A 22812-nucleotide genomic window follows, 5' to 3' on the forward strand; every position below is an offset into this window, starting at 1 on the left:
GTATGCGAAACTTAGAATGTATAAAGTAAAAACAAAAAAAAAAAAAGAAACAAGAAACATGGCCGTATGGATGGTAGTAGCAATGTGACCAATGTGATACTGACGTGAACGCCGCGAACAGCAATTTGTGGCTGCAATTTGAAAGACACCTACGGCGAAACTGCGTTACCGAATTAACCATGGACAGCACGGGATACGATTCTTCAGCCAGCACACAATCTAATCAGTCGTCGGCTTCTGTACTACGGGGAACGTTTTACGCCGTGTACCTTTACACCAACAGGTAAACTGTCCAACCAAAGTTTGAAAACGCGTTCCGTTCATGTCTTTTAAAATATAATGACAAATATTCGCTGATACGCAAAGCCGAAGGAAGCTGTCCTGCGGCGTTTACCTGACAGCGACATTCCTTTTGCTATCCATGAACAATCAGCCCTAAAACCCAGCAGCAGTCTGAAACCGAAACCTCAGCTGATGAAGGAGTGCAGAAGCCACCGCCGGTGAAACCATCGAAATCTCAAACGAAGGAGAGGTGAGTTGTTTATGTGCTAGTTTAAAATTGTTACGTTTTGGTTCATGGCCCTCGGCTTGCAAGGTTCGACCGCAAAAGTATTCGAGACGTGGCAGCGTTGTGTAGCTCACGGCTAGCCAGCCGTAGCTTCAGTGTTAGTTGAGCGCTCTGCTTGCCTCAAAGCGCAAAGCGAAAATCTTCCCTGTCGCCCTGGGCGCTTGGCGGGGAGAGAGTGTAGAGAGGGGTTGCCGGAGGTACTGTACGAATGATGATGGATAGTTGATGGTTTGGCTTGATTTGAGGGGTTTAAAGTACTCAGGCTATTAGAGACGCGATGGGCCCATGAGTTATATGTGTGACTCCGAGGCAGGACACCTTCGGGTGCCAAGTCCATTGCTCATCCGATAACGGTAAAATGCTATTGGTGCTGTTTCCCGCGGCAGGCAATAAGAAATAGCACAATCTCTGTTATATAATGTAGATAAATTTAGCTCAGAGCCTTTGACTAAGACAGCAAGTGACCCATACGACGAAAGACAGCAGTACCAACTAATTTGACAACGGGCCCTTATGACATGTCTGCATAGCCAATTGGTATGAGTGGAAAACCTTACTTGCCTGCCGTGCAGCAAATGACATGTTAAAAGCTAGCTTAAATTATTCGACTTTTCGAATTTGTTTGCCGCTAGACGAGGTCAGTCAAGCATTTCTTATGACTATATTCACTCATACCTTGTGACTTTCATGTGGCTAAATTTGTTGTGTTCAGTCTGTCACTGCTTGCCACTGACCTTGGTGCTGTGGCTGAGACGGATCTTCGCTGTTTTCTGATCAAGAAAGTTGCCTGAGACCTGCAGGACAGAAGGGAAAAAGCTAGCTTAAATTATTCGACTTTTCGAATTTGTTTGCCGCTAGACGAGGTCAGTCATGCATCTCTTATGACGATATTCACTCATACCTTGTGACTTTCATGTGGCTAAATTTTTTCTGTTTAGTCTGTCACTGCTTGCCACCGACCTTGGTGCTGTGGCTGAGACGGATCTTCGCTGTTTTGTGATCAAGAAAGTTGCCCGAGACCTGCAGGACACAAGGGGAAACCTGGACGTCATAGAAGTGACGTGAGCACATTTTTTTTTTACGCTTTGAGATGTTCTGTTTGCAACAGAACCTGGCAGATGACAACTGTAGCTTCCCCAAACACATCCACAGAAAGACTTGTGGAATCTTTGGAGTGGTGTTTGAATTGTGGCAAATAAGGATGCAACAGTGCTATAGTGCCTCCTTTTCAAGCTTCTAAATGCCATTTGCTTAAAATCTCCAGTGGATGTCAAGCAGGCGGTTAGACAAGGTCAGAGACGGTAGCAAGACCACTGACTGGCCGGGAATCCTCCACTGCAGTAATCACTGCTGTCAACAAGAAATACAAAATAATGGAAAACTGGTTCGCAATTTTACAGTGAACTTTGCTGTCAATTTTGCAGAAGGTGTAGCTGCAGCTTTGCTCGCTAGCTTCGCATTGTAAGCTAACTCTTTTTTTTTTTTTAGAATATGCTTGATTCACTCAAGATAACGTGTCCTGCATAATCGACTGAAACTGTGACACCTAGCTGGACATATAAGACATGACAACAATAAATAAAGTTATGTTAGTACTAGTCATCTTTATCTTATGAAAACATACACTACTTTATTGCCTTGTGATTGCACGCAGGACAGAGAAGAAAATGCAACACACATACGGCAGAAAGTTAGGTGGTTAAGGTTAAGAAGTTAAGGTTAAGTTTAAGATGAGGTTAAGAAGTTCGCAGGGGTCAAGTGGATGCAGCTAGCACAGAACCGGGTTAAGTGGAGAAATATGGGAGAGGCCTTCGCCCTGCAGTGGGTATAGTCAAGCTGATGATGATGATAATACGTAATCCAGACAATGAAAAAAGAAAAATGGCAAGTAAGGGATTCATGTGTTTTCTATGTTTCACCTGGAGGATGGCACGACATCCACTTGTACTCAACTCCAAACAGGAAGGGGTTTGGGAGCCCATTGCAGTGCTGCCAGAGCAGAAAGCGATTTGTCAGAGAAGTGAACAAGAAGCAGTGATGCCCATTATAGAGCTAACCCAGGCTAGCTTGTTCATTACTCATGGTGCAGATTTAGCAAGCAGTCCCCTGGGGGCCAGGAACAAGAACAATATTAACACTAAATAAAAATAAAACCAATAAATAACATCAAAGTAAATAAAAATAAACGGTGATCTCATTCCCAGACCACAACCGTCCAATCTACTTTAGAAAGAAAAGTAATGCATGCCTGGTTCTACCTAGATGCCTAGATTCTTCCACGATGGCTCATGGAGAAGTACTGAAAGGTACAGCAGTTAATAATAAATACTATTCACTTTTCTTCAAAAAACATAATATACACTTGGAGGACATCCATCTGAAGTTTGCACAAATTAAGGGGCCAGTGTCCTTTAGTTTCACAAAGTATGTGTACCGTGTGGAGACGAGGAACATTAGATTTAGTTGCGCGGCATGTGATGCATGTTTGAGGCCCCTGGTTTAAATGAACTCCCAGTTGCAGGCGAAAACACAGATTTATGTTCTGTGTTCTTGATATTTGAATTTGCACTAACCATGTGTAGCCATTGGACAAGTGCATACAAGAGGCCATTACTGGCCTCAGACTTAACAACACCTGCCATCATAGTCAGCAAAGCTAGTCATCGGGTTGAAGTTGTGAGCCTAAAATTCAATTTCTCAGAGTGCTGCATTTTTCTTTCTCCTCATGACATTTCACTTTATGTTGTCATTATCGCTCAAAGTACATTTCATTGTGTGGAATACGTACATTACAGAAGGATAGAATTTGGCATTTCTGTGTTGGCTCAATGTGCGGGATGCATCTGGGTGCAGGTTGGGTGAAAAGACTACTGTCGCAGCGATGTGTTTCCACCAGGCCTTCATGAAGGAGTCTTCGGATCCAGAGAAGAAAGAGCATCAAGCATATGTCCTCTGCTTCATCGCTCCCGACGATGGGACCTTAGACTTGTATCCTTTATATACAGACTGCCTTGCATTACGGCATGCGGATATTTAGCTGTTGAATCCTTAAGTATATCACCTTTACCAGGGCACCGGGGATACCACCATCCAATATTTGTTCATAGCAAAATCTATTTTTGGGCTCCTTCTGGGTGTGTGGATGTTTGTCTGGAAGCAAAGGAAGCATCTTTTGAAGAGGAAATTGCATTTTGAAATTTCCCTCCCACCTTATTCAGGAATCTGCGGTAAAGACTGTGCTAGAATTACTGTTATGAAAAGTGAGTAGCAGAACTGCTGTGATTCCCACAACATGATAGTTTAGCTAGTCGCAAAGAATATTTTTGAAATGCTTGGCTAATGACATAAGTACCCAGGCTTTAACCTTGCCCCTTCGGCTACGTTTCGATGAAGGCAGAGCACAGAATGTGCCTTGTGTTATTTGATGTCAGTTCTCGTTAAAAGTCCTCAGACAGTCGTTTAAGTTAATCCAGAGCCCTCCGCAACAGCGTCCCTCATTGCCTTAATTGCTTCAGGACGTTAACCCCCTCATATTGCATATTTTGATAAAAATGAAGTTTTTTCTGCAAGGCTGAGCAGCACACCGTTTGAGCAATTTTCTCTTGAACCATTCAAATTGCGCTCTCAAAAGGCTTAAAAGGCACAAAAGAAAAGAAAGAAGAAGTTGACCACTGCTGAGCTTTGGGCAGCTTAAGGTACACTAACGGTAAGAAAGTGATAGAAAAAAAAAACTTGAAGCCAGAGTTATCTGGAAAAAGGAATACAAGTTTTGCTAACCTGGCATAAAAGCTCCAAGTCAGAATTTGGGGACGGGATAAAAAGCGTTGAAAGTGCAGCAAGAAGGACAGAAAAAGTGAGGGAAGAAACAGACATAGGAAGGCCAAGATGCATCAGCTGGAAAGCTGCAAAGTAAGGAAAAAGGAAGGAGAGTAAATTGAGAAAGATATTAACTGGTGAAGCACATAAGTAGATATACATTAGGGTAACTAAGCAACAGTGCGGCAGAGGGGTATGCATTTTCTACATTTCAAATCTTGCCACCTGTTGGGGAGGGCACTTTTGCCTGTTTGAAAAACTGCTGGATTTCCAATGATATCCAGATTCAAACTGCCCACATCCTCTGTTCACGATGAACCCACTATCATTCAATGAGGTGGGTGCTTGGACTTTTTAATGGGCTTTTCTATGTGTGTTCCTTAATTTTATTGTGTCAGGTTCTGCACAGACCTGGAACGTTTTGGAAAATCGCTACTTCCCCTACTCACCAACTCGGTGTGTATTTCAGCATATTTTGTTAACCACCATTCGTTTGTGAAGCACTGTGCTGTTCCAAAAAGAAAAAAGAAAAGCCAAAAGGAATTGGAAACAGAAATTAAAAAAAAAAAAAGTGAAGTACTATACTTTCCTCAAAATGATCATATAAATTGAAAAACGACTAGTAACCTTCATATGGAAGAATTGTACGTATGGATGGTAGAGAAATAGCAGAGCTAACAGAGGTAGATGGCACTCAAGAAGTGATAAAAAGTGCAGTTTTTATGGTGCATTCCTCTTTTATTGGCACTTGCTTTATCTAATGCTTTCTTTTCATGAAGCAGTTTCCTGCATACACTCTATATCTGTACCCTTCCTCCAACATTAATGTTTTCAGGTACTTAAATAAATAAAGAAAGTGTCATATACTTTCTTACGGAAACATGGCTATGCATTATCAAATGGGAAGATTGTAGTTGGTCGTAGCAGTGTCGTTTCAATTTAACCACCTGCCAAATAATTGTGCATTAAGATTTTGTTGTGCCTGACTATTTACTCTCTGTTGCTGGTGTTTTTCATTTCAGCACTGAATATGCTCACAGAAGCCTAAGCTTGGTGTTTTCTAACTTATTAAAAAATTTGGGATACACCTGGCTCTAGTCGACTTTTCCTATGCATGCATTTTGGAATTTCAGTTTTGTTTAGTCACTTGTCACAAGCTGTGTAAATGACTAGCCCCGCATTTGCATTGAACCAGTTAACAGAGCTGGCAATGGCTATAATGTGCATATGGAAGAATGTTGGAGCAATTTCGTTGTTTGTGTGATGTTCCTGTCTTGTTGTAAGAAAGACCTTTTGTTGGGATAGCAGTAGCAAGCGTGCTGTTGCTATGCAGCAGTGCTCGCTATACGATTCTGTCGAAAAAGGCTTAGTGCTCTGACTCTGCTCACAAACACCTGTAATGTAAAGTTTAGTAAAGAAAAATGGTAAGAAAAATAATAGAGGTGTAGAAGAATCCACGTCTCCACACAATCCGTGTCTAACTTGGCGTATGGCGCTCAGTTCCCTTCCGGTGCCTCGCTTCCGGTCCTCATCATCCTCCTTCTCATTACACTTCCAACCGCATGTGCGAACCTTCGACATGCTCTGTACCGTGAGGCAAAACATTCTGATGCAACTGCTGAACCTGCCTAATAAATTTGCAGCTGCAGCGCACAGTGAGTTCTAAATGTACAGCTGTCAAACCAATCCTCTGTGTAGGCACCAGCGTTGTTTTCTTGGGTGCCCTGGCCTCCCTCTCTTTTTGTCCTTGGGAAACAGGACACTTTTTCGAGCCTCTCGATGTGTCGTTTTCTTCTGCAACTGTGCCTACTGCACCAGCATTCGTAGGATTATATGACTCTTCGAGCATCCACTTGGTAACATCAAAGAGGAGCTGTTCAGTTTTCACCTCGGCCTTTTTCGTAGTGTCTAGAGTGGCTTGCTGTTGCATTTTCTTTTGGGAAGCTTCGCTGTAGAATATTTTTGAGAACGCCTTAGCATGCCTCCTGATCACTGCCCATTTCCAAAGAATTCCATTCCCAGCTTCAGGAACTCTTGTTTGAGGTCATTTTCGCTGCGTCTCGTATGGTGTTCCTTTTCATAACTCTGCTACGTCATGAGCGGGCTTCCAAACGCATGCAGAAATCTTCAACATGGGGTGACAGTGAGACACAAAGAGAGCAGTGTGGATTACTTTATGAACAGGAACTTCCAGTCTTCGAGATGAAATTATGAGAAAAAGAAAAAAAAAAAGAGATGAATATAAGCAGAGTGTACAGTAGTGAGACAGTAACCCATGTTCTTTGTAGGCACTAGATGCCAAGGAAAGGAAATGATCATCTGGGATGGCAGGAATTCAGAGAGTGGGACAAGGTTCAGGAAATGTGGTGGAATAGCACAGCTGAAAATGATGCTAGGCAGGCGTAGACGAGGTCATTATGAGAAGCATTGCTGCTTTTGTGGTCTCAGCTGAACTTGGCTAATGATGATGACGCATATTTTTTTACTGCACAGGAAATCGACTTCAAATCGACGCTGACCAGCTCGTTGGAAGAGTGGCACTATATCTGTGTCTTGTATATGAGCCGTTGCATCGAGGCTCTCTCTGAAAACGTTGCTGTGCTGCTGCAAGCGGTATGTTCTTGGGACACATACAATATATAGTGCATAAACAAGAAGCAAAATATACTCATAACATTCAGATGTCACAGCTGGGCTATAAGGCGCAGTGTAGTGAAGGGCTGGAGACTGGGTTCTTTGACGTCCATTGAAATATGAGTGCATGGATATATTTCCATGTTATACCACTATAAAAATGCCGCTATTCTAGCAGAGAATAAAAATTTCAAACTCAAGTTCAGCACCAAAAGACCTTAGCCACTGAACGTGAACCAATGACAGTGGCTAGAGATCTGGGTTGCCCTTGAGGAGCTAGGTTTGTAAGGAGTGCAGTCAACGCACTGAATATTGCCGCGAAACCTTCAAAACAGTATTTGTTGTTTTTTAACAGCCGCCGGCATACAGGCTTATCACTCTGATTGTGGACCGCATATCAGTTCCGTAATCTTTGTTTGTTAATGCTCGATGTCGCGAGTCACACCTTTATCAGTTTTGTTGTAGCGCAAGATGCACCGAGATCTGTCTCAAAGGTTCCGGCCACTTGGGTGTCTTTCCACAATGTTCCAGCCCGTGCTGGTAGCTGTTTGCGACGTTATCTAGATTGTTCTATGCAGCCTTTAAATTGAGCGTTGACGAGTGTGACGAGCATTCTTTGTCCGACAACCGATGAACACGTTTGTTGCTATCGCCGCCGCCGAGTTGCTTAGTTCTTTTGCGGGCGCAAGTCAGCCCAATAAAGAGTTTCTTCAGTGCAATCATCGACCCTTCATTTGTGTCGTCGACCTTGTCACCCCTACGTGGCATCTGGTGGAGGTGCTGGGTAGGCTGGGCCATTGTCAGCGTCGATGCCTTCCGAGATCGAATGGGGTCAGGCAGCAGACCGTGTTCGGGTTGTAGGCCTTGAAGTCGGCGGCTGGCTCGGTGACCTGTAGGCTGGTCTTCCAGGGTGACAGGAACACGGCTTGGGTCTTCGCTTGAAGGATCAAAGGCAGCACCTGTCGTGAGTGCCAACGACGCAAGACGCCGCCGATCAGACCAGCAGGACTACTAAACCCGATTCCGCCCCCAATCCTGCCCTTTCAACAAATTGGGATGGATCTCCTCGGCCCCTTTCCATCTTCGTCTATGGGTAACAAGTGGATCATCGTGGCCACTGATTACCTTACCCGTTACGCCGAAGTAAGAGCACTACCAAATGGTACCGCGGCAGAAGTCGCCAAATTTTTTGTTGAACAAATTCTCTTGTGACACGGCGCCCCAGAAGTGCTCATCACGGACAGGGGAACGGCGTTTATGGCAGAGTTGATGCAAGCCATCCTGGAATACAGTCACACAAGCCATCGACGAACAACTGTGTACCATCCCCAGACCAATGGCCTTACGGAGTGCCTGAACAAAACGATCGCGGACATGATCGCTATGTTTGTCGACGCTGAACACAAGACCTGGGACGCCATCTTGCCATACGTGATCTTCGCGTATAACACGGCAGCCCAGGAGACGACCAGAGCGACCCCGTTTAAGCTTGTGTACGGCAGGGAGCCCACGACGACGCTCGACACAATGCTGCCGCACGTAACCAGCGAAGACAACCTTGACGTCGCCGCCTACCTGCAGTGTGCAGAGGAAGCCCGACGACTCGCACGGCTGTGTATTAAAGACCAACAGCGCACCGACAGCCGACGTTACAATTTACGACGACGCCACGCAGAGTACAATCCAGGAGACCAAGTGTGGGTTTGGACACCAATTCGCCGTCGCGGATTAAGTGAAAAGTTGTTGCGTCGATACTTTGGGCCATACAAACTCCTTCGCGGCATTCCCGACGGAACGTCAGCATCACAATGGCAACGCGCACGCCCAGAAATTGTACATGTTGTATGACTGAAGCCATATTACGCGCGTTAAGGAATCTGTAGTGTTTAAACTTTGCAGTGTTTATGTTTAAGTTTCTCTGTTTTGGAACATCGAGGCGATGTTTTTTTAAGGGGGGAGTAATGCCGCGAAACCTTCAAAACAGTATTTGTTGTTTTTTAACAGCCGCCGGCATACAGGCTTATCACTCTGATTCTGGACCGCGTATCAGTTCCGTAATCTTTGTTTGTTAATGCTCGATGTCGCGAGTCACACCTTTATCAGTTTTGTTGTAGCGCAAGATGCACTGAGATCTGTCTCGAAGGTTCCGGCCACTCTGGTGTCTTTCCACAATGTTCCAGCCCGTGCTGGTAGCTGTTTGCGACGTTATCTAGATTGTTCTGTGCAGCCTTTAAATTGAGCGTTGACAAGTGACGAGCATTCTTTGTTCGACGACCGACGAGCACGTTTGTTGCTATCGCCGCCGCCGAGTTGCTTAGTTCTTTTGCGGGCGCAAGTCAGCCCAAATAAAGAGTTTCTTCAGTGCAATCATCGACCCTTCATTTGTGTCGTCGACCTTGTCACCCCTACGTGACAATATACTGCTTTGTACATTGAGTGTTAGGCACATAGCTCAAGTAATGTAATGGCTTAACTAATGTAATTTTTTTCAGTTCTTATCCTCTCCAGTGTACGTCCATGACTAGTGCTCTGCTATTCCTGTGACATGAACAGAGTGGCCGAGCAGTTAGAAGCATTTATGACCAGAATAGTGCATTCCAAAGTGTCCCAAAATTCTTCGTACATTTCTTATACTAAATTGCACGCCGCATTCAGGCCAGTGACTGGTAAGATGGAGGGCTTGAAAGACGGTAATTTTTTGGGGATCAAAATTTCAATTCGGGCAACTTCGTCCGTGCTAAAAATGTATATGGCCATGTCAGACGAGATGTAAACAAGCAATGGAATGACGAAGACATGACAGGGCTTGTTTTGTCTTGTCTGCATATCTTTTACGCTTGTAAATACTGTTTATTGAATGTGCGGTGCTCTTTTCTCGTAGCTATTTAACGAGAACTATGATACTGTAACATACTAGCACACAATTTTATATTTCTTTTACAGGCCTTGAGTGAGTCTCCAGTGGAGGTCACTACTGGAAACTCTCGGCAGAAGGATGACATTCAAAAGTGAGCCAGCACGGTTCCTGCACTCGAAGAACGCTGAGTATTTCATTTCAGTATAAAGCTTGTGTCAGCTGCTAGTCGGTCTCAGCCCTTTCTATGTGAGAAATATTTGAAGTGTATTTTGCTAAGCTCCTGGATTCGGGCACTAGAATGAACTCGAAGCCATGAGCATGTTACGTGGTTTCATTTGTTAGATTGTTTCAAAACTTCGGCTATCTTGAGGGACTTAATTTGCAGTGATAAACGACTGAAAGAACACATGTGTTGGAAGAGTTGGTAGTGTGCCAAGCTGGTCAGTGGTAACAGCAGAAGATGTATAGAAAAATAAAAAGTACTACAGTCGAACCCGGTTATATCGAACCCGGATATATCGAACTCACGAAATATCCCCTTGAAAATCCCATGTAAAAGTATAGGAAAGCCGCGTCATATATCGAACTCAATTTCTCCGGTCGTTCGATATATCGAACTCCGCACCACGCACTGGAAAGTGTGCCTTCCCCTAAGACGATCGCATCACCCTTGGCCGTTTGCCGCGTGACGTTTTCAAGCCACGCGCGGAAGGAATGAGAGGGGACAGTTCGGCGACAGCTGGTCTGGGCAGCGCCGCACCCATTCCCCAGAGGCGCGTGCATCTGCAGTTGTCGTTCCCCGCGCGCCAACACATGACGTTTGCAAGCCATGTGCGTGGGTGTGCCCATTCTTTCGCTGAGCTATCTGTCTCCTTCAGCACGCGCAACGCATGCGCCAAGCCAGCTCAGCCTGTTTTCAGACAGACGTCGGACGCTTTCTCCAGCGTTTGTCGCGAACCCTCTACGTGCGGCAGCGCAGCGCCGGACCTGGCTATGGCGCCTGCGCCAGCTCTTTTTTCTTTTCTTTCTTTTTTTTTGCGGGGATGTTTATTTATTTTTATCGTCTATCCTTGCATGTTATAAATCAGCGAAAGCACGCGGTCGGCTGCTGCGATCATGATGCCCGCCCCAAGCGCGGTGTGATAAATCGAACCAGGCTTGTGCAATCAAGCCATCACGGGCACTCTGCCAAGTTCGCTCCCCGCCACCGCAGGAGCTATCAAAAGATAAACGCGCCCTGACGTTTCGCTGCGCAGCATCTTGGCACGCTGCCAATGAGCTGTGGATGAGACGACCGAAACGGACTGACGCGCGCCATCGACATGCAAGCGAAAATGCTCGCGATTTCCTGCCGCCAGAAACCTTGTTTTGAGCTGCCGCGGTGGCTCGAGCGGCGAGAGGGACGCAGGTCCAACAAGTTTGAAAATCTTCGCTCTGTCGCTGCCGCTCGTCGCTGCCGCTCGTCGCTTGCATGTGAGTGAGCTAGCCTTAACGCATTCTTTTTTTTCAAATTCTCGGGTGCAAAAGTGGAGGGTGGGTTCATTATGCGAGTGGGTTGATTACGTGACAAATACGGTATCGTTTTTTCGCATCGTAAGTGCAGTCACAAGCCGATTTCTGTATATCGAATTATCGACATATCAAACTATTTCGCGATCCCCTTCGAGTTCGATATATCCGGGTTCGACTGTATACAGTAGCTTTTCCTGACAGGTAATGATTGGAAGCAGTCATAGAGACTGTGAAAGCAAAAAAAATTGTTAGCTGAAAAATAAGTACCGTTTGGCTTTGACTTTATCATGGTTTGTTTTTGTTCTCTTCTGGCTATAGAGCTATGATTGCTGGGAAACAGATCCAACATCATGCTCTGAGTTGCACATTATGCGTGAATTCATCGTTTTAGATGTGTTGTCATTTTTCCACAAGCATTCCATGATGTTTTTCTCTATGTTCGTTTTCTTGATGTATTATTGATATGCCCACTCCTGCCTAAGGCCTCAAACTGAGGCCGGCAGTATCCTGTAAATAAAATTATTTGACAATTGGCTATTGTTGTGAACATGCAAGAACTGTTGCTACTACAGGCAAACCCAGTTGTAACAATTTTGAAATGCCAAGGGAATGTCATTGTTGTAATCAATAATTGATATAACTTGGTTATGCTAAAATAAAAAAAAATTCGAACTTAACGGCATCTAATAACAGAGACAGTGTAGGTTTATTTGCAGTAAAAAATTCGCATCAGCCAGCTTTGACTGCTTCGCCCCATATTTTCTTTGGACCTCTGTGCATGGAGCCCAACTACTGCACATACTCGAGTGGGGGACCTCTAACAGAAATGAAGTCCCGGCGGTACGCTTACTATTTGTAATGTCCCTTTTGCACAGATTCCTCTTCCTCGCTGTCATCACAGGTGACTACTGAGATAATCTCCTCGTCAATGAAATCTTTTGTAACTGCATTGCCAGGATTTCTAAATTTCTCTTTCATTACTTCAATGGGAGTTTTGCAAACCTTCGCGTTGCTTTCATTTCAAATGAAGTCCAGTTTCCAGAAGCGATTTCTGATGGGAAATCAAACGAGCTTGCAGGACCGAGGAAACAGTGACTGCGGAAAAGAAAAGGAAAATTGTGCTACCAAGGTGCATGCACCTTAGTAGCTGACAGGGTTTTGTATGGCGTACGTGGTGCACCACTGAAAGATATTTTAAATATTGTCACTCTTTTCTCCTCCCCTGTGCTGCCACGGCATGTGAACGCCCCCGTTATGCACGATTGTTGCGTGCATGGTCATGTGAGTTTTCCCGCTTCTACAGAACTGGTTTAGTCTATTATTTGGCTAGAGGGGCCTCTTGTGAATGTGCTTTCACAAGAGGCCCTTCTAGCCAAATAATGGATTGACCCAGTTCTACAGAAGTGGAAAATTCATGTGACCATGCACGCAAAAATCGTGCATAGTGGGGGCGTTTTTTTTCTTTTTTGAGGTTGGCTCTTGGCTACTAGATTAAATGTTGTAACCAATAATGCGCTAGAACAGCATTGTTATAAGCGGTTTTGTTTTACCATAGAAAACGTTTTACCATAGGTGGCATGGAAGTCTATTGCCATATCCAATATTATATATTGTTCTAACCAATATTGTTATGAGTGGGTTTGACTATCACCTTGCCAGCAACCAAATGCTGAATAGTGTGATTTACGTTAGTATTGACATAAGAACAGCTTTAGGAAAAAGAAATAGGTTTATCTCCGTGATGTGCGTAGACACTGGTTCAGATGCATGTGGCATTTGACGGTCAGGATAGGAACACTGGCACAGCACTGGATGTGCATAATAAGGTGATGTCTTTTGCGCACTGATCTAGAATTGTTATTGCTCTCGATGCTTTCAGGGTGGAGACACCCTTTCTACCACCCTACGCTGCCGTCTTCCCATCGCAGGAACATATTGGGTCGCAGTTAGCGGTTGCATACTACGAACAATACATTTGGCATGATTTTTTCTGCGGCGACCTGCTACTGCTATAATGGGACTGAACTTGAAAAAGACAACATGTATTTTGTTGTCCTCGTTGCAGTATTGGTCCAGCGCTCCTTTTCTGCATAATGGAGCCAATAAGATTGCAATTAGAAATTAGGTCGGCAAGCTAACGCAAGCTGATGTGCTTCACATTGCACTGGCTGATTTGAGAACTGACCGCAGCTAGTTTGTTTCTCTTCATATTTGTAACAAGCAGCGTAAAGGTAATTGAACATCATAGGATTATGCTACACTCATACAAATATGAATACTGTTTACGAGGCCAGTTCCACAGGTATATTATTAGCAGGGAAGATGAGCTGTGAATAATAACTTTTTTTGCTCACTTACTTTTTGTGTGACTACTTTTTTCTTCCACAAAGGAACAATACACACCTTTGCGTTTTGTTCTAGGTAATGTTAACAAGATGTAAAGTTGATAATACAGTCGTGCTTCGTTAATATGGACACTTCGGTTTCCGACCAAAACTGTCCATAAAGCGAGTCATCCATAATAACGAGTCATGAATAAAAGCGAAAAGGATTTTATTGAGAAAAAAGAATTGTAATTAATGACTGCTTTTGTAGATAACGGTGTGCACTGGACTCAAAATTTGACAGAATATGGGCAATTTTAAGTACATTATCCTTATCATAATTTTCTTCGCAAAATTGTAGTGCAGTCTGAAGTGACTCGCGTACCATGACGCGCGTGATGGTGGGCTTTCTGTTGGTCAAACTTTCGAGCACGAACTCCTCACTGGCCGATGAATCAGCGTCCGATTCTCTGCTCACCGCCACTTCCAAAATGGCCTCATCACTGAGCAAAGCAGTCGCTATGTAGCTGCTTGAGATTCTTCTGAGGTGAGAAAACAGCCGAGCTGTCGATATTAGTCCCTCACGGCTTGGATTGACTGAGATGGCTTTTGCCGCTTGTATTCACAGATTGCTTGCTTCGTACCTACGTTCAGCTCTGTTCTTTTGCGTTTAACTCCTGCCATGCCAACATCCAGACTCAAGTTGAGGGTTACAGGCTCCTCATGCTTTGCACTCTCTTGCCTAGTTAACCTTTCTTCCTTTCCACTCTTCTGATTCTTTTTTTTTTTGCCTTGTACTGTTTCTGTAAGGAAGCGAGGGAGTCTAGTTGGCAAGCTGCTATGCAGAGGGCTATCGAACATCCCATCTTCTTGGCGCCGTTTCTATGTGTTCCTATAAAACAAACACTGCAAGCTGAAGTACAGTTTAAAACGACGGCTTGCCGACTACCAAGAGCTCAGACCTTGTCAAGGCCGCATTGTTGACTTAAAGGGAAGCCGACATGCGGACCGCCTGAGGTGCAAAATGTGGCATTTCGGCAGCGCAACAGGGACGAAAACCAGGAGCATGAGAGGGAAGCGCTTCCAGGATGGGACGCCCGGTCTCAGTTGCGTGCTCGTACATCGCCTTTCTTTTGTCGCCCTACTTTGTGAGTGTGTCTTAACTCTCACCAAAAAGCGTTAATGGCTTCATGGAACACCTGCTTTGGAAAAGAAAACTTCAGTTCTCGCCGCCCCTGTAGGCACTTGTCTTTCTTCCTGTCATTTCTTTGTTACGCTTTTACCAGCCTCTCTGTTCACGTTCACCAGAATTTATTGCAACCACTTGTTTTGCTGTTTTCCCGACTGCGGCGGCACTGCCGCTGCACCCAGAAATCTCCTGGTTCCCCACTTTCGGGGTCTTTCTTACGCCGACCCTCGGTTTGCTGTGTACGTTCCTCTTCGCTCTTGCGCTCCCCCCCCCCTCTAAAACGGCGACACGCCCTGGTTCTTTCCAACTCCACAGGACTCGTTCAGGCATCCGGCCGTATCGGCTGTCGCATAGGTTCGCCGTCGGCGTGCCCTTCTTTAACTTGCGTTTGGACTCCTCTGCTTTTTTTTCAAGCACTGTCCATATTACCGAGACAAAAATACATGGGCCCAAGTGGGGCGCGTGCATATGGAGGTGACACCGCTGGCGACACCGACAGACAGACGCGACAATCGGAGGTGACCATTTTAGTAAAAGTCCGTGAGACTGTGAGTGCGGAAGAATACATTTTTCTTTTTTTTTTCTTTTCCCATGTGTGCCGCGACATCACACATTTGGAGCGGTGCCGCTGGCTGAAAGGGGGTTCTTTGAGGGCTGTTTGCGGCTTTTTTCTTGACCTGTATCTGATTATAGATATTAGAACGGCGTGACGCAGTCCGGATATGAAACTAAAAGGCCTGTGCCGTGCGCTGCAGCATTTGAAACGGTGTGACGGGCCACATCATAGCCACAGAAAGTTGTCCTCAAAGTAGAGCAAACTTGAAGTCAAAGAGGTGGGCTGTGAAACCATTGCTGCCATCCGTGAAGAGAATGTTGACGGTATACCATAACTTACCTAACTTCGATTCACTTCTACAATAATACCTAGTAAGATCGTGTCTTGGTAGAATACCAAAATTTTGGAATTCTTGGTGACATTGGTAGTTCTCTCTTTAAAAGAGCCTGCCACCACAATGAGCTCACTACATTTGAACAGTAGAATGGGACCCAGAGCAGTCTCTACCCTGAATGTGGCACTAGCCACCAAGGCGCCTAGCGCATGCAGCCTCATGCTTCCCACTGTTGACGACTTGTCTCAAATAATTTTGATATCTGGCGAGCATGAACCGACACTTTCTGGCATTCACTGTGTGCTTCTTTTTTTTTTTTTCTGCAACAGATTCATGGAGGCCTGTAACCTTCATGGCCTTGAAGCCCAGAAGGAAGGCCACAACGCAGTCGCTGATGAAAGCCAAGCTCCGGTAGCTGTCGAGATCCTCTCTGACGACGACGGCCTCAGACCTGCCAGCACAGGTTGGACTGTGACTAATTGACAGCCATTTAAAATTTTTTACTGACACATTTCAACTGCTGCCACAAGCAGGAAGAAAGTTAACAGAGTCAGATAGAAAAGTAATTGAGGAAGTTTTTCAGTCAACAGTGAAGAGCGCATTATGTTTTGAACATGCTGCTTATCCTCAAGTAGCGCTTATTTTTGCAAATTAGACTGATCTTTGAAAAGATCATGATGCTTCTAGACTTCATGGTGGAATTGGTGCTCCCTCTCCCCCATTGAGAACGCAATGAATGCCTTTCTCAAGTGTATTGAGCCCATTTTATTTTTTCATGAAATCTGGGAAACACTGATCTTGCGATAAAGACACCAAAATACTATTTAATATTTTCTCTTCTAGCTTACTGGTAGTTACTGTTTATGAAACGCAGTGTGGGATCTGGAAACGTGCTTTAATTAATTTTTATCAGGAATTTGTTTCTCAAACTACAAAGCTACTGCACTCAGCCAGCTGCCTGTTGTCTAGAGGATGGGCACAGAAATGTTAGACTGTGTACACATTTAGGTTTGACAAGTACACTTTGCTGATGGCATTGTTCTGGGCTAGATCATTTTGTTCATTTCTGCACATTTTTTTGGCGAAGTGAGCAAAATCTTGTATTCATGTATTTAAAGTTAGGCGTACAAAACAAACGCAGAAAATCATTTTCAGGATTGACACCTCTGTGTACGATTAGCTCTGGCATGGCTCTGTTGAATGGGCTGGTTTGCCTACTGCTTTTGCACATATGAATGCTCTAAAATGTCTAGAATACTAATAATAATTTGTTTGCATAATGACTTCTTGCAGAGTGAATGAGCTAAGATGAGTATATTAGGACTATAAAAGCACTGTTCAGTCATGATGTAGACACATGAGGAGCCAACAGAATTTGCATTATTAATCGCCTCATCTCGGAGGGCAGAAAAATTTCTGTGCAGTACTGGCATGCTGCATAGAAAACCCACCTGCAGAAAATTTTCCTCTAACTGCATACCACTTTGCACATGAAGGAGATATGTCAACTTTATTTGACCCGCCCTCACTAACTTTGAAAGTCAGCAGTGTATCCATCTTTTTCTTTGCACCCTCTCGTGCCTCACTATCCAGCCAGGCCTACACAAACACACTTCGGAAGCTTTAGAATGAAAAGACCTGTTGGGTGTTCTGCAGTTTTAAACTGCGTTACCTGCGTTAGAGGTCTCATTCCAGGCAGGGAAAAAAAAAAAAAAAAACTGAATTCGTGAGTACTGCACCCCTCTGAGAATCACTTCAGGCATGTTTAGTCAGTGCCGGTCGCCAGGTGTGTTTCCGGTTTGTGGACTTCTTGGTGTCCTGTGCTGAAACTCATCGTGCTCTCTTTCTTTCAGAGGCCTCTCCATTCTGCCAACGCTGGGCTGCTCGGCTGGTCAAATCCAAAGATGACGGACCACTTATACAGCGGCGTATCATAGAGGGATTCAAAATCCGAGTGAGTCTGTCAGAGCTCCTATGCAGGTCTGCCCTTGATGAATGATAAAATAAGAATGTAAAATTGGTTTACAGGAAAGGAAAGGTGCCATACCTGTCACGCTTTTCGTTGTGTGGCTGAACTGCACAGTAAAGGAAGGGAGGAAGGTGGTAGTGGAAGAAGAAAGAAAGAGGTGCCATAGTGGCGGGTTACAGAATAATTTCGACCACATAGGGATCTTTTACATGCACTGAAATTGCGGAGCACATGGATGCCTGTGCATTTCGCGTCTTTTGAAACGCGGCCGCCGCGGTTGGCTTCAAAACCCGGGAACTCCAGTTTAGTAGCCGAGCATCTTAAACATCAAGCCATCATGGCAGGTGACATCGGTACCTTTCATGCCCCAATCGCATAATCTGAAAGCCCAGCCTTACGGTTGCCCAAGTCAGTTCGACCATTCTGCACCCTTCAATTGTTCTTGTTAAACATGCAGCTGTATTCTGAACTGTGGCTCTGGACAGATGACTTAGGTATAACATCGGGACATTTCCTTTCTCTGTTTTTTACCTACAGCGAGTTTTTTCCTGCATAGGTTTTTCTGGGAGGCTCCAATTCTCGAGTTGTTTTACTTTCCATGACGCTCGATAATACACCGAGTAAAGCGCTCCATTTTGTGTATGCATTTCAAACGGTTTTGTTTTTGTTTTCAGACCATCCGGGACATGAACCTGGTAAAACGACTTGTTAAAGAGGCAGAAAATGACCATTATGCCCTGTTCAAGTAAGTGTTCATGGCAGGCACGTCGCCAGGAATTTTATTTCGGGGGGGCCCTAAGCACTGTCTTTTACTGAGTGATGGGCGTGGTACATTCTCAGCAAGGGCACTACGAGAGCAATGTAGGCTTAGTGCTATGAGCCTAATTTCGAAAGAGGAGAGGCTCGGGCTTTCCTTTAAATATGTGCCTGATTCATGGCATGCCAGATTTCAGTTGCATGCTCTATTTTATGCAATAGCAAAAGGATCCCATGTACCAGAAAAGCCAGTGTTAGTATAGTTGGCTGCGAGCGATAAATCCTGATTGGTCAACAGGGCCATGACAAAAGAGCAACATGTCAAACAGCACACAACATTATGTTAAACTGTGACGTCGCGCATAGAATGAAAGTAAGGGAAACACGAAATGTAATGAGAATTACTAATCGCTTCATGTCCGAAATCATTAATTTTATAAAGCAACCTGTTTGGCTTACAGAAAAATTGAATGATGGGTACGAGCCAGTGGATACCAAGTGGATATCAATTTCTTTGGGAACTTTGGACTGAAGAAAAATATCGGGTTTCATGCAGAATTTGAATACATAACCTTTGGTTTGCAAGCTACTGACTAGGCCATAAAAGGCATGCTTGTATGATGTTGTATGGTTTGGGAACAAGCAGAGGTTTATATCTATATCATGTAATCTTTCACTTAAGTGGTACCTTATGACAGCATGCTAATGAGTGTAATTAGAAAGGACCACTGGCAGCTATCCTGCACTTAAATGTCCCCCTAATATTTTTGCCTACTTCACCGATATCATTAGCTGCATGTTATTGTAGTGTAGGAAGCACATCAGACAGGCAACCATCTGCAAACACTTTTTGATTTGGCTGAGCAACATTTGGCAGACTTGTTGTGCAATTAAGTTTACTATTTTTATCAAAATTGAAAGCACGATGATGATGCGAAACTCTCTTCATAATCTGCCAGGCAGCCATGGTAGACAGGCTTGGAAAAGATTTGTCAGTTTTTGTTTCTCTGGTGGCACTGTGGTAATGGCTTCACCTTTAACTTGGTGCAGTGCGTACCAGTTTCTAAAGAAGTGTGGCTACTGGAAGATCCTGCTTCAGCGAGCCATCAATGAAGGCTCAATACTGGCCTCACCTGAAGGCCAAGAGGTGGTGGACTTGATCCAAGAAAGGTTAGCAGCTAGCGCCCTCGCTGGAAGCCAAGTACCTGTTCGAAACTCTGCCTGATTGTTCACATCAGAAATAAACGCCTGTTTTCTTAAGCAGCTAATTTTTTTGGTTCATGATCTCTGACAAAGGCACATGTATCAATGCGTGTAAGCATTACTGCAGAAATGTGCCAATAATGTCCGGAGAAAGCGTTCAAATCATTCCAAGTTGTGCTTTTCACTCATGAGTGTAGAGTATGCCTGTAATAATTGTGATGTTAGAAATTTAAGATACGAAATTAAATAGAAAAATTCTGTATTCGTAGGTGCAGGACAGTGCAAGCAGCAGTTAATTAAACCTGTAACATTTTGGCATAATGATAAAGTTAGCAGCTTCCAAATGTACTATTGGCTAGAAAAGTAAAGGGCCATGGAAGCGAACGATAAATTTTATTCTTGGAAAAATGTCATAGCTAGATGCCATGCATGTAGGCTTGTTGTACACAATTTGCTGATTGCAGCATTAGGCTGTCTTGCAGTTAAAACTTGTGAAGTGCCTTTATTGTGTTTACTTTTCCTGCCAACGGTGCTAAGTATTGCTCCAATTACCATGCGTTGCAGTGCTGTCAGAAGCATTGGACACTTTTGAAAATGGGTGCTTCACCCAATAAATTAAATGTTAATCCCTACAGCTAATTTGTATATATTGCGAGTACCGGCACTGTCACCCGACCTAGACACCTATGCCTATCAAGCTTGACCCCAATGTCAAGGTCGTGACTGTGACCTATTAAAGAAGTACTACACGCGTAGTACACGATTTGAGTACGTTGTTCAAGAAAGGTTGGCAAAGCCGGAAGGTGGCTCGAAAGAGGATTTTAAAGACACTGAACAGAGGGGCGGCTTTGCCGCGAAGCATGTAGGCGCCCGTCGCACGCACCATGTCCCGCCGCGCCCCCCACACCGTTCTCATCGACAGCGCTGATGTCCTTGACGGGTGCCCCACACAAAGTTTGATGTCACGCTAACTTTTATTCGTGGCAGCGTCCTCAACTGTAGATACCCGCGTCGTTCGATCGAAGTAACGACGTGGCCATGCGGTAAAGGCGAATGCGATGTGTCACGTCACGGAGCCCACTGTGGGGTGCCAGCGATCATTAGGCGCTTCTCCTAAGCCAACAGCGACACTCCAGGATACCTAATGCCCATTATCTAGCTTCGTCAGCCGTATCCGCACGGAACAAAGTTGTTAAAACAATGAGTCAATAAAAAAGTAAACAAAATGCATGCAGCCGGCTTAAAAGCAAGAGCGCTAAGCCTAGCACGCTACATAATGAGGCAAGGTTCTGCTTCAACGGCCACTTTATTGGCTCCTTTCAGTTTCTCCAGAAAAAAAAAGTGCGTAGAAAAATATTGAGTGCATTCTAGGGGAAAATAAAGAGTCCGTTGCCTTCATTCGTAGACGCTGGGCTCAATGTTAGGGGTCCAGGAGCAGAGTTCGCTCTCCTTGAACCACAGCGCGATCTCCTTTTCGGCACTGGGCAGGGAGTCGCTTCCGTGCACGATGTTGCGGCCCACCTGGATGCACAAGTCGCCGCGGATGGTGCCAGGCTTGGACTCGAGCGGGTTAGTGGCGCCGATCATATCGCGACCGGTAGCCACCACGTTGGTGCCCTCCCACACCATGGGAACAACGGGACCGCTCTGCATGAACTTGACCAGGCCGTTGAAGAAGGGGCGGCCGGCGAGGTCGGAATAGTGCTGCTGGAGCAGTGTCTCGTCAGCCTGCATGAACTTCATGGCGACGAGCTTGTAGCCGCGCCTCTCGAAGCGCTGGATAATTTCGCCGACGAGACCACGCTGCACGCCGTCGGGCTTGACCATGATGAAGGTGCGTTCACGGTGGGCCATCTTTTTGAGCTTTACGAGTGGTTCGAAGAAGAGTACGAACACTACCGACCCGGCACCCGCGGCTGCTGGAGAAGAAAAGGAACCGGTTCCGTTTTTGTCCTGCCAACGGAGACAGGAAATCCGCCCCGCGCTTGTAGTACACCGTGGACGTACGGACGTAAGTACAGGCTTTCCGATCGCGTACCCAGATTTCGTTTTGTAGGTGGCGCCCTCTAATGTCTACAGTGTCAAGTTAGTGCATTACCAACAACGCGCCGCTTTTGAAACGGTACTTGAAATGACATTCTCTTCTGTATAGCCACGAGGGCAACAAACATTTAGAGCATAACAAGTTTGTGTTGTTGTGAAGCTGTGTGGGCAACCTGCATGTAATTCTTGACTGCCAAGCTATTCGTATACTGTCGTGACTCGTCAATACAGATACTCTGGCCACCGATCAAAGCTGTTCATAAAGCGAGTCGCCCATAGTAACGAATTGCGAATAAAAATATTAAAAAAAAAACAAGCTGCAATTACGGTCAGCTTTTGTTCATAGTCATGGGCACTGAATTTGAAACTATAGACATAATTTGGTGAACTATACAAGCCATTACCGGGTCACCTATATGCTTGAAATAAAGTATTGCAAGTTGACGTGTTAGGTATAGCCTTATGAAGTATTATGGATAAATGACAACTTGTATTATAATTGTTTACATTCAACGAATGGCTGCTACATGATATGAGCACTTAGTTGGCTAAAAGCTGCTTAATTTGGCTTTCTACTCTGCACAAGCTCCCGAAATAATTTTCTTAACAGCCATTCACCCAATACGAAAAATGATAACGTGGTTCGGCTAGTTGGGCAACTTCGCACTTTAGACATGAAACCAGAAAAGAAAAGGAACATTACTTAGTGATTTGTACTTTTTTATTCCCTTCCTTAGTAGCATGTACTCAAAGTGCAGAAAATGAAACATTTTGGTGGGGAAGTAGAGAATGGGTTCCATTTATGTCCATATTGTAACGCGACAAAACTACGTGGGCGACAGTGGCCTCTGTAAATTTTTCCCTTGTCCGTTGTCCGGACACCGAGTTTCTATATTAACGAGGCGCAAATACAATAAAAAAGTTTAGTCCCCAGAAATACATAATTCGAGTCATTCATATTAAAGGGGGTCGTTTTAAGAAGGCACGACTAATGGTAAATTAACGTTGAATGTATTCTCAAGGCACGGTTTCATTCCTGGCTGATTTACCA

At 44.7% G+C, this 22812-nt stretch overlaps 2 protein-coding genes across 2 annotated transcripts; one reads left to right on the top strand and one right to left on the bottom strand.

Moving 5' to 3' along the window:
- Positions 1-45: 45 nt before the first annotated feature.
- LOC146189569 (protein Njmu-R1-like) lies at positions 46-19775 on the top strand. The gene is made up of 11 exons (XM_084604339.1): positions 46-283; positions 434-532; positions 1507-1629; positions 3422-3556; positions 4783-4840; positions 6878-6997; positions 9962-10026; positions 16120-16253; positions 17644-17744; positions 18434-18504; positions 19566-19775. The coding sequence occupies exons 1-11, from the start codon at positions 180-182 to the stop codon at positions 19738-19740; spliced, it is 1185 nt and encodes a 394-aa protein (XP_084460465.1). The 5' UTR covers positions 46-179; the 3' UTR covers positions 19741-19775.
- A 1230-nt stretch (positions 19776-21005) lies between these two features.
- On the bottom strand, positions 21006-21666 carry LOC146189570 (nucleoside diphosphate kinase-like). Its single transcript, XM_084604340.1, has one exon. It carries the CDS (start codon positions 21570-21572, stop codon positions 21114-21116), a length of 459 nt encoding a protein of 152 aa, XP_084460466.1. The 5' UTR covers positions 21573-21666; the 3' UTR covers positions 21006-21113.
- Between the last annotated feature and the right edge of the window lie 1146 nt (positions 21667-22812).

This window comes from Amblyomma maculatum, chromosome 5, assembly GCF_055883805.1.
Source record: "Amblyomma maculatum isolate TAMU_Amacu chromosome 5, ASM5588380v1, whole genome shotgun sequence".
NCBI lineage: Eukaryota > Metazoa > Arthropoda > Arachnida > Ixodida > Ixodidae > Amblyomma > Amblyomma maculatum.